Source organism: Nuphar pumila, chromosome 15 (assembly GCF_984573655.1).
Source record: "Nuphar pumila chromosome 15, dmNupPumi1.hap1.1, whole genome shotgun sequence".
In the NCBI taxonomy this organism is placed as follows: Eukaryota; Viridiplantae; Streptophyta; class Magnoliopsida; order Nymphaeales; family Nymphaeaceae; genus Nuphar; species Nuphar pumila.
This window is the reverse complement of record NC_143263.1, coordinates 29408930-29421819: the sequence shown is the minus strand read 5'-3', so window position 1 is coordinate 29421819 and position 12890 is coordinate 29408930. Positions and strand designations below refer to the sequence as shown.

The window sequence follows — 12890 nt, the reverse complement described above, 5'->3', positions numbered from 1 at the left end:
AGAGGCTGATTAACATAGGCACTACACTTGGCAGAGAGAGAGAGAGAGAGAGAGAGAGAGAGCATTACCGTAGGCAGTAGGCACCGCTGCAGGCTACTGGATGGGATCATGGGAGGCAGTTCGATGGAGGGAGGCACCAGACGATAGGCAGAGGTAGTGTTGCGCCGCAATGGGAGACGCAGGTGGGGGGGAGATGAAAATGAAGGCGCGGGAGTTAGGATTATCACCCCCGCCCCCCCCCCCCCCCCCCCCCCCCCCCTCCCTTCCCACAGCTATGTTTTACTGTTTTTTTTTTTTGCATGTATGTGTAAACTGATTCAGGGCCAGTTGAGGGCGATCTTGGCGATTCTGGCATAAATCGCGTGATTTGTGTTGGGGCCCTGTAGCAAATCGTTAGAGGGCCGATTCAGACTTATTTTAGGCAGTGTTTGGAATTTCAGCGTCCATCTGGGGGAAGGACACATGAAATCCACAAATTCAGTGGATTTGGTATTTACCACCTGCTTATTTGGGAGTACCATCAAAATTCTGGCAAAAACTTCCAAATCCATTATTGAAGCTGCTTGGGAGGATGTGCGGATTTCATAGTTACCTCTTTAGGTTCACGGATTCCAAACTGACATGCAAATATGGTTTTTGCATTTTCCTTTGAGAGGTTACTAAGGAGCTTGGACTTGATGTACACCACCACTATGAATCCTGTGAAAGTCAGAACGGAAAAAACCAAAAATTGTTCAGTTATCAAAGGTTGTCGCTGAACTTCTCAATATATAATAACCTCTGTGCTAAGAAAATGACAAAAAACAGAAAGATAAAAGAATTTTTAACCTTACAGAATTGGCAAAAATAGTTCATTGGTAGAGTTGTACAAACATGACAAGGAATTAAATTTTGAAGTGGAGTTCAAGCTTCTAGGACAAATAACAACAGAGTCAAAGAAAAAAAAAAACCTTTTTGAAAAAGAAAGCATGGGTATCTTAAATCTTACACATTTTCAGTTTCCCTAATAAAAATCTGCAAAAAGAAAACCGAGAAATGGATTAGAATGGGTGTTGGCAGCAGTACAAAATGCTTTTCAGAAGATCACAATCTAAGCAAATGTTAAAAGAAAAAATAATCCAATGCTTGCATAAGACCACTACAAGAAAATTGCTAATTAGCGACGGAACTTTGCGACAGATTTTTTTCCGTCTCAAAGTTGTGACGGATTAGCGAGAGAAAACCATCCGAAATATTTACGACATTAGCGACGGAATGTTGTTCGTCGCTAATCTGCTGCTACTTCACGACAGATTACACGATGGAAAAAATTTCGTCGCTATTTTGCGATGAAAATATTCCATCGCAAATTATCGATGTAAAACTCCCATTTAGGGCACAAATTTTTTCTTTTTCCATATCTCTCTCTCTCACTCGTGTTGCTCGCCCCGTCCAAACTTGTGCTTGCCGGCGACCGCCCCGACAACCTGCCGCTATCCGGCGACCTTTCGGCCACCTCCTGCTCTCTGGCGACATCGCAGTCGATCCAGGTTTCCTTCAGACGAGCTCCCCTTTGGCAAGCTATTGCCGAGGACCTTGCCATCTCCCTCAGGTAACCTGATCTCTCTCCCTCTCTCGTTCCCTCGCTTTGCTCCCCTCTCTCTGGGATCTATCCGGCGACAGCATCACCGATCCCCTTGCAACCTCCTTGACCCCTGCTCCTTCTCCTTGGGTTCTCACCCTCGGTCCTGCGCAGCTCGTTGGAGCCCCGGCATCGCGATCGACCATTGTTGTTGCCCATCTGCCTTGACTCTCTCATCCCCTCTTCTTGCACACCCTCTCTCCTCTGCGTTTTTGATGACACTGCCACCACCCTCGCTCTCTATCATCGATCCGCGCCAACACTACCATCAGCAACCGCCGGCTCCTCCCATAGGTAAAACCCCTCCTCCACTTGTTTCATGTTGGTGGGTCGCCGGAGCAGCCAGAGGGCCAGCTCTACCGAGTCCTCTTGGTTCTGATCGGAGGGCCAGCAGGGGGCCGACGGCTCCCTGCCATCTTCTCCACCCCCCACCCCCACCTCCACTTCATAATCGTTTGTCGGAGGGGCGACAGTGGGCCAGTGGCCCTGTCGCACCCTCCCTCTCTGATGGGTAGTCGGACCCTATTACTGTGCCGCTGGAGCTGACAAAGCTTTTGGTTGTGACATTGTCGACTCACATTACAAAGCATGCCTTTATGCTGGAGTCAACATTAGTGGCATCAATGTTGAAGTTATGCCTGAACAGGTCAATCTCTATCTCTACATGATTTATCTAGTTTGGTCTAAAGTTTGTTCCATCATGACTCTTAAATCTCAAATTGTTGCTTACTCTGTTCCTGCTTCCCTAGTCCTATTTTTCATTTTTAGATTTGTGCTTTTGTATTAACAGTGGGAGTTCCAAGTTGGTCCTGTTGTTGGTATTTCTGCTGGAGATGAGCTATGGGTTGCTCGCTACATTCTTGAGGTATCCAGAATTGCTTTTGTGATTAAGTTATGGGTTTTCCATTTTTTTTTATTTCTGATGCTTATATTTTCTTCTGCAATGTGCTTATGCACGCTCTTTTTCTTTGATAAAACAGAGGATCACAAAAAATGTTGGAGTTGTTCTCTCCTTTGACCCGAAACCTATTCTGGTAATTCAAATATCCCTTGTCTGTTTGCATTGATTGTTTTGTTTCTTTTTGGTTTGCTATCAAACATACATAGGGTAATCACAAAATGAAATTGTAAAACAGTCTCATATTGGTGCATAGATATTTGCATTGCTTGTTTCTTTTAAGCATTCTAATGATTGTGTCGATTAATCACAACTTTTGATTTTAGATCTTTCATTTTTGTATTTTCTCTACATTAACTGAAATGTAAAGTTTTTTTGTTTTTTGATTTCTGGGATTTTGTTCATGTGAAAGAGATGGCATTGTCGTATAAACATTTGTTATTTTAGTTTTCATTCATCAGTAGTGTAATAACCACGATTTTTTTTAAAGCTTATGTGATTTGGGCCCAGGATCCAAGTCGCGGATTCGGGACCCATAAAGGGGTCTTTATATATATATTTATTTCGTAAAACCTATATGTACTTACGTAAGTGCAAAATTCTTAATTAGGCAAATTATTCAAGAGATAACTATGTATATAATGTATATAGGGGCTTGGGATCCACATTTTGGATCCAATACCCAGATAGGATCCATTTGGATATAGGTAAAATACCCTATATATTCGTATACCTGATTAAATATATATAAAAATATATATTATATGAGTATTTTTAGGGGATCCAATCCGTGGATCCATACCAAGTGGGAGGCAAGGGTCCGGTCGGGTTTGGATCCTGAGCCGCAGGTCGCAGACCCGGACCCGGCCCTCTCGTTAAAATATATATATATATATAAAATTTAATTTAAGGGCAAGAAGCTCTTGGACCCGGGTCGGACCCGACCCGGATCCGTAACCCGATAGGGTTTTTAAAACCCTATATCGGGCTGCATTTGTTTTAAAAGAGGGAAAGAGCAAGAATCGTGCCTAGGGCACGATTCCTGCCCTTTCTAAAGGGGGAAAGGAAGGAAGGGGGAGGGGGGGGTCGACTGGCGTAACCGATCCCCACCCATCTCGGCATGGAAGGGGGGGGGGGGGGGGGGGGGGGGAATCAACCGATAAAAGGGAGTGGAGAGGGGGTCTCTTCCCTCGTCTCCCTCGTTTCTCCCATCCCTCGTTTCTCTCTCTCTCTCTCATGTGGGCGAGCATTGGGGAGGTGGAGGTCGCCGAAAAACCGCAGCCACCAACAACCACCGCAGCCACGGTGGGTACCCTTGTCACAGCAGCCGCAAGGGACGCGACTGCAGCTTTCGATCGCCGGAGAGTTCGCCGAAAAATTTCGTCAAGAGGTACGGGCTCTCTCTTGAAATCAAATAAGAAATGGAATGTAGATTGAATTCCATGTAGCACCTCCATGGAGGTCTATGAAAAAGGGAATAAAATCGGGTATATATTTCTCTTTTGTGCTAAACAAAATACATTTCATGAAAAAAAAAGGAGAGAAAAAAAAAAGGTTATTGTATGCTTACACCATGATATTCACGTCCTTCTGTGGAGGATCCTTGCTATGGATAGTAGGGATGCATATAAACTCGAGTTAAATGACCTTTTATGCATGTAGATAGAGAAAAATTTCTGTGCACATTTTTGTTGTTTTGTAACACACATTCTGTTCTGGCCTATGTTCACAGCACACGTAGATGCATAAGAGCCTTATGTATGCATAGATATGATTTACCATAAGTGTATGTACCAATATAAATCTGGTCTTGTACAACACACCTAAAACAGACCATGTACGAGATACATGGATCTGTTTGGAACACACACACACACACACACATATATATATATATATATATATATATATATATATATATATATATATATATATGTGTGTGTGTGTGTGTGTGTGTGTGTGTGTATGTGTGTGTGTGTGTATGTGTGTGTGTGTGCGTACTTATACATATATCATAATCCATTAGTATGAATTGGACCCATTCATTACCACTTTTGGTGATGTCTCACAGTCCGATGAGTGGAAAGAATATACACATATTTACACCCTATTGTCATGAGAAGTTTATCAATGAAAAATTCAGAGTTAGTATGTTTAATCTGGCAGCGTCTACCGATTCTTCATGTGATTGTGAAACCCATTTCTGTAAGATGTATGTAGATGGACTGGTGTGAATTCTGTTTAAAGTAAATATACGTGACTGATACTATTACATGTAGAAAATTTGGTAAACCTTTCAAAAAAAAATGTTTTCTGCTGAATTACAACTATGAACTGCATGTGCATCTGATGATTCTGATCAGTTGGTTGGCCTGGTGTTATAGCTGCAGGTTTGCATCTTGGGGTCTTTTTATTTCTTTTAGTTGTCTGTAGAATTATTAGTTCAAAAGGTTTTCTAAGCTACAACATCATATAATGCTGGGTTCAGCCAACATCATAGTAATATTGTTGAGCGTTTATTATCTATTGGCAGTTAAGCTGCAGATTGTTATAAATCATGTCATGCATTTAGCCTGATTGGTACTCGTGCAAACTCAGATGCTATTCATTATTTAGTTGGATTGACTTTTTCACGGACCATTATGTTGGGTTGACCACATGTCTCTGGATAATGAAACTGGGTTGAACCCTAGTCAATTAAGTCGGCAAAGCCTGAATAGCCAATTTCAAGAAAAATCTTATATAAACTTGATGTTATTTTAAATCCATAATTTGACTCATAGTGTGTGTTCTAAATTTCCAGACCCTAGTTGTGGGCAGGTAAGTTGTCTTTCAATACATGTTACGAATGGAAAGTCTCATGTTTTGACTATGTATACCTCTACTGGTGTTATGTATGTTCCACATGCCTATTGGTTGTGTTATGCTTATTCAGGGTGATGTTTTATTATGTGCTTAAACTTGATAAATAATCCTTGTTCGAAATTATTGTTGTAAGTGAGTGTACTTGTGCATGTACACATATGGAATTTAGATGCTTTTGCAGGGTCAAAATGGCATGGTTGTTTGTATGTTTTAATTGGATTGATTCATGAATGAACTCTTGTATTGGACACGAGTATGTGCATGTCATGAAAACATGCATTTAATGTGGGTGTGTGAATTTATGCTTATGCCTATGAAATTATTGTTTTATGCACAACTTGCATACATGAATGCGCATTGAAAAGCATGTGAAAAGAATGCATAAGTGGCATACTCTTTAGGATTCTTTGCTTATGAATGTAGTGATGATCAAATTGGATCATCAGGGGCTGGGTGAGCCTCGAGAACCAGTTGTTCTCGAATTTAGTTATTTTGATGCATTGCAACAAATCAAATGTGATATTAATGTTTTACCGCACTGTTCTATGTGGTCACGGGCTGTGGTCCCGTGAAGAAGCTTAGCATGCTGATGTGCAAGCTTATGTTATTAATTTTGCATGTAAATTTGCAAATGTAAAGGAAATGAATTAATAACCAGATAAAAGAAAGTAAAGAACAGTGTAATTCACTTTCTCCTTAATGTCTCTGCTTTAGCGTGAGAATCTTGGATATTGCGGTTTAGGGGAAACCGTGAGGATACAAAAACTCCGTGTGCGTTTTGTTGCCCCTGAACCCGATATTGAGGTTCTTCTCCTGACCACGGTTTTAGGGAGAGTTCGCCACTTTACCCGGGAGTGGTGTGTTAGTCACAACTGTGAGTTTGTTTGGTATACCAAGAAAGTGGCGCCAGTGGATGCTGTTTTCTATGGTGTCCTCGACTTTGGATGTTGTTTTCCAAGGTTCCGATTGATGGTGTTGTTTCCTGATATCGGTCGAGGGCTAAGTTTGGAACCCGGTAATAAAATACAAATTGTGTGTTAAGCTACCCCGGGAACCCTACTTGACCTCGGGGATTGTACCTGTTTGGTGTATCCGCAGGCAATGGTAAATTAAAAAGAGAAATTTAAAGATTGTGTGCATTTAATAAGACATGCATATGGAAAGAGGGGGAGCTTAAATGAGAGATAATAACGGTTCATGCATCGCACATAAGTCATGCATATTCTTGCTATGCATTAGTTCATGCATGTTTACCTGTTCACTTGGTTGTTATATGTGGATTATTGCATAATGTTGATCTCGTTTGCATTTAATTGCCTTATTGATTTAATTGTGATCACTGTTACATATTTCGTGTTCCCTCCTGGTAAATGTTTAATTATTCATGAATGGTTAATTGTCTTATGAATTGATTTTAACCGCATTCCTCAAAATATTACATGGATCTTGTTTATGCTCTTTTTCTTATTTGATTCATTAGGGAAACCTGTACGCAGAATTCTTCGGATTTCTGACCATCTCATTTTATTGGTTTTTCCCAGACACAAGTGATCAGTGAAATTGACTCGCTTCTGAGGGGATACGAGGGTCACAATTGCTTCAGACGGCTTCACTTACGGACATCGTGGCTATACTTTTATTTTCTTTTAGTTCTTCTTATTTTCTGTAATTTGTTATTTCACTGTTGACATTGAACATATTACTCTTATTGATTCATTAATAAAAGAGTTCAGTGGATTGGTTATGAGTGATAAATGTAAGTTGGTTTGTGGTTATCCAACTGAAATTGGAATTGTAGGGACCCCAGGTCTCTGGGAAGTTTTCCGCAACTCTTAGAAAAAAAAATTCTGCATTTTTCAAAGGTATGAGTTGGGGTCGTTACAGGTTTTGTATCAGAGCCACCACAAAGACTTACACTTTTATCATCTTTTTGTGTTAAATTTCTAAATTTTGGTATATGAGCCCTGTCCTGAAGCGTCGACAAGTGTGACTCGTCCTCCAGAGCAGTCTTCTTCACTGGTATGGCTATTTAATACTTTTACTTAAAGTATGTGAATTTTGTGTGATTGATTGAAATTATAGTTTAATATTCTTTGTTGTGAATTTAAAAGTCTTGGGGTGATTTCATGAACGATTATTGTTCGTGATCAACCCTAAGGGGGTAGGATCAGTAGGAGTCTAATTTGTAGAGAGGATGTACGTTGTAGATGTCGCATTATACCCGCAGAGGTGCTTCGTCCTCTACTGCTGCTCCCGCGAACTGGCAGGAACAAAGAGACTTTATGATGGAAGCCATTCATACCTTGACGGAGACCATGACGGCTCAGGCGACACAAACAGTGCAGGCGTTGCAAGCGGCCCAGAACCTCCAGGCGGCACAGGCTGCACAAACGGCCCAAGCGGCACAGGCTGCACAGGCAGTCGCGTAGGCAGCGACTCGTGACCCTCCTGTCAATATTGCTCCAAACGCGGGTGGAATTTCTTTCGAAAGGTTTCTGAAGTTGGATCCGCCAACTTTTTCAGGAGAGGCAAACCCAGAGGCAGCGGAGAACTGGGTTGAGGAGTTGGAACGGGTGTTCGACGTCCTGTCTGTTCCTGAGGACAGGAAGACATCTTTTGGCACGTACCGTCTGAAGGGCGATGCCAAGAAGTGGTGGGACACCCTGCGAAGGGTAAAGTACGTCGATTGGGACGAGATCCCCTGGGAGACATTCAGGGAAGAGTTTCTGGACACGTATTTCCCCGCATACGCTGAGGAACAGATGCAACGGGAGTTCCTTGATTTGACTCAAGGAACCATGAGTCTGGTAGATTACACTACCAAGTTTCGGAACCTCGAGAGGTACTGTCCGAACCTCTTCAGAAATAAGAAGGCAAGAGCGTCGAAGTTCGTGCACGGACTAAAGGATGGATTACGAGCTCGTGTACTGTCGGGTCGGCCTCCTACCTTGGCCGATGCGATCGAGTCAGCCACGGTTTTGACCAAGGACTGGGAGAGGTCTAGGAATGTATCACAAAAGGGAGGCACGAATAGAGGAAATGCTTCAGGCGGAAAGAGGAAGGACCCGCCGATAGGCGAAAAGACTCAGGTTGGCAAGAGGCAGCGAACCCAAGAAGGACGTCATCAAGGTGCGCATCAAGGACAACCTCAGCAGAGGCAACAACAAGGGAAAGCCCAATCAATGTGTCGTAGATGTAATGAAAGTCATCCTCAGGGTTTTTGTCCGATGTTCAAGGGAGTTTGCTACCGGTGCCAGCAGCCAGGGCACATCGCTCCCTACTGTCCAAACCCGCCAGCAGCTCAGGGGGGACAGCATCAGCAACTACAACAACAACAACCACAGAGACCTCAGCAACAACAAGGCCAACGAAAGACCAACGGGAGAGTTTATGCTGTTACGACTACTACACAGGACGATCAGGTTGATCTGGTCTAAGGTATCTTCTTTGTTGTCAATCGTTAGGTTCGTGTGATGTTTTATTTTGGCACTACCGATACTTATTTAGTACGTTTTAATTTCGAGGACGAAATTCTTTTAAGGGGGTAGGGATGTAATAACCATAATTTTTTTTTAAAGCTTATGTGATTTGGGCTCAGGATCCAAGTCACGGATCCGGGACCCATAAAGGGGTCTTTATATATATATTTATTTCGTAAAACCTATATATACTTACGTAAGTGCAAAATTCTTAATTAGGCGAATTATTCAAGAGATAACTACGTATATAATGTATATAGGGGCTTGGGATCCACATTTCGGATCCAATACCCAGATAGGATCCATTTGGATATAGGTAAAATACCCTATATATTCGTATACCTGATTAAATATATATAAAAATATATATTACATGAGTATTTTTAAGGGATCCATGATTGGATCCATTTGGATCCAATCCGTGAATCCATACCAAGTGGGAGGCAAGGGTCCGGACGGGTTTGGATCCTGAGCCGCAGGTCGCAGACCTGGACCCGGCCCTCTTGTTAAAAAAAAAATATAAAATTTAATTTAAGGGCAAGAAGCTCTTGGACCCGGGTCGGACCCGACCCGGATCCGTAACCCGATAGGGTTTTTAAAACCCTATATCGGGCTGCATTTGTTTTAAAAGAGGGAAAGAGCAAGAATCATGCCTAGGGCACGATTCCTGCCCTTTCTAAAGGGGGAAAGGAAGGAAGGGCGGGGGGGGTCGGCTGGCGTAACCGATCCCCACCCATCTCGGCATGGAAGGGGGGGGGGGGGAATCAGCCGATAAAAGGGAGTGGAGAGGGGGTCTCTTCCCTTGTCTCCCTCATTTCTCCCTTCCCTCGTTTCTCTCTCTCTCTCTCTCGTGTGGGCGAGCATTGGGGAGGTGGAGGTCGCCGGAAAACCGCAGCCACCAGCAGCCACCAACAACCATCGCAGCCACGGTGGGTACCCTTGTCACAGCACCCGCAAGGGACGCGACTGCAGCTTTCGATCGCCGGAGAGTTCGCCCGAAAATTTCGTCAAGAGGTACAGTCTCTCTCTTGAAATCAAATGAGAAATGAATGTAGATTGAATTCCATGTAGCACTTCCATGGAGGTCTATGAAAAAGGGAATAAAATCGGGTATATATTTCTCTTTTGTGCTAAACAAAATACATTTCATGAAAAAAAAAAGGAGAGAAAAAAAAGGTTATTGTATGCTTACACCATGATATTCACGTCCTTCTGTGGAGGATCCTTGCTATGGATAGTAGGGATGCATATAAACTCGAGTTAAATGACCTTTTATGCATGTAGATAGAGAAAAATTTCTGTGCACATTTTTGTTGTTTTGTAACACACATTTTGTTCTAGCCTATGTTCACAGCACACGTAGATGCATAAGAGCCTTATGTATGCATAGATATGATTTACCATAAGTGTATGTACCGGTATAAATCTGGTCTTGTACAACACACCTGGAACAGACCATGTACGAGATACATGGGTCTGTTTGGAACACGTATATATATATATATATATATATATATATATATATATATATATATATATATATGTGTGTGTGTGTGTGTGTGTGTGTGTGTGTGTGTGTATGTGTGTGTGTGTGTGTGTGTGTACTTATACATATATCATAATCCATTAGTATGAATTGGACCCATTCGTTACCAGTTTTGGTGATGTCTCACAGTCCGGTAAGTGGAAAGAATATACACATATTTACACCCTATTGTCATGAGAAGTTTATCAATGAAAAATTCAGAGTTAGTATGTTTAATCTGGCAGCGTCTACCGATTCTTCATGTGATCGTGAAACCCATTTCTGTAAGATGTATGTAGATGGACTGGTGTGAATTCTGTTTAAAGTAAATATACGTGACTGATACTATTACATGTAGAAAATCAGGTAAACCTTTCAAAAAAAAATGTTTTCTGTTGAATTACAACTATGAACTGCATGTGCATCTGATGATTCTGATCAGTTGGTTGGCCTGGTGTTATAGCTGCAGGTTTGCATCTTGGGGTCTTTTTATTTCTTTTAGATGTCTGTAGAATTATTAGTTCAAAAGGTTTTCTAAGCTACAACATCATATAATGCTGGGTTCAACCAACATCATAGTAATATTGTTGAGCGTTTATTATCTATTGGCAGTTAAGCTGCAGATTGTTATAAATCATGTCATGCATTTAGCCTGATTGGTACTCATGCAAACTCAGATGCTATTCATTATTTAGTTGGATTGACTTTTTCACGGACCATTATGCTGGGTTGACCACATGCCTCTGGATAATGAAACTGGGTTGAACCCTAGTCAATTAAGTCGGCAAAGCCTGAATAGCCAATTTCAAGAAAAATCTTATATAAACTTGATGTTATTTTAAATCCATAATTTGACTCATAGTGTGTGTTCTAAATTTCCACACCCTAGTTGTGGGCAAGTAAGTTGTCTTTCAATACATGTTACGAATGGAAAGTCTCATGTTTTGACTATGTATACTTCTACTGGTGTTATGTATGTTCCACATGCCTATTGGTTGTGTTATGCTTATTCAGGGTGATGTTTCCTTATGTGCTTAAACTTGATAAATAATCCTTGTTCGAAATTATTGTTGTAAGTGAGTGTACTTGTGCATGTACACATATGGAATTTAGATGCTTTTGCAGGGTCAAAATGACATGGTTGTTCGTATGTTTTAATTGGATTGATTCATGAATGAACTCTTGCATTGGACACGAGTATGTGCATGTCATGAAAACATGCATTTAATGTGGGTGTGTGAATTTATGCTTATGCCTATGAAATTATTGTTTCATGCACAACTTGCATACATGAATGCGCATTAAAAAGCATGTGAAAAGAATGCATAAGTGGCATACTCTTTAGAATTCTTTGCTTATGAATGTAGTGATGATCAAATTGGATCATCAGGGGCTGGGTGAGCCTCGAGAACCAGTTATTCTCGGATTTAGTTATTTTGATGCATTGCAACAAATCAAATGTGATATTAATGTTTTACCGCACTGTTCTATGTGGTCATGGGCTGTGGTCCCGTGAAGAAGCTTAGCATGCTGATGTGCAAGCTTATGTTATTAATTTTGCATGTAAATTTGCAAATGTAAAGGAAATGAATTAATAACCAGATAAAAGAAAGTAAAGAACAGTGTAATTCACTTTCTCCTTGATGTCCCTGCTTTAGCGTGGGAATCTTGGATATTGCGGTTTAGGGGAAACCGTGAGGATACAAAAACTCCGTGTGCGTTTTGTTGCCCCTGAACCCGATATTGAGGTTCTTCTCCTGGCCACGGTTTTAGGGAGAGTCCGCCACTTTACCCGGGAGTGGTGTGTTAGTCACAGCTGTGAGTTTGTTTGGTATACCAAGAAAGTGGCACCAGTGGATGCTGTTTTCCATGGTGTCCCCGACTTTGGATGCTGTTTTTCAAGGTTCCGATTGATGGTGCTGTTTCCTGATATCGGTCGAGGGCTAAGTTTGGAACCCGGTAATAAAATACAAATTGTGTGTTAAGCTACCCCGGGAACCCTACTTGACCTCGGGGATTGTACCCGTTTGGTGTATCCACGGGCAATGGTAAATTAAAAAGAGGAATTTAAAGATTGTGTGCATTTAATAGGACATGCATATGGAAAGAGGGGGAGCTTAAATGAAAGATAATAAGGGTTCATGCATCGCACATAAGTCATGCATATTCTTGCTATGCATTAGTTCATGCATGTTTACCTGTTCACTTGGTTGTTATATGTGGATCATTGCATAATGTTGATCTCGTTTGCATTTAATTGCCTTATTGATTTAATTGTGATCACTGTTACATATTTTGTGTTCCCTCCTGGTAAATGTTTAATTATTCATGAATGGTTAATTGTCTTATGAATTGATTTTAACCGCATTCCTCAAAATATTACATGGATCTTGTTTATGCTCTTTTTCTTATTTGATTCATTAGGGAAACCTGTACGCAGAATTCTTCGGATTTCTGACCCTCTCATTTTATTGGTTTTTCCCAGACACAGGTGATCAGTGA

The 12890-nt window shown here is 41.4% G+C and overlaps 1 protein-coding gene across 1 annotated transcript in view; it reads left to right on the top strand.

The window, feature by feature from the left end:
• The first annotated feature begins 2255 nt into the window (after nt 1-2255).
• The window catches only part of LOC149814970 (putative LRR receptor-like serine/threonine-protein kinase At4g29180), a 59544-nt gene continuing 48909 nt past the window's right edge, over nt 2256-12890 (top strand). The window contains exons 1-4 of the mRNA XM_089990453.1: nt 2256-2309; nt 2412-2486; nt 2602-2655; nt 8147-8806. Coding sequence (XP_089846579.1) covers nt 2256-2309; nt 2412-2486; nt 2602-2655; nt 8147-8806 — 843 coding nt within the window. The remainder of the gene's footprint in view (nt 2310-2411; nt 2487-2601; nt 2656-8146; nt 8807-12890) is intronic.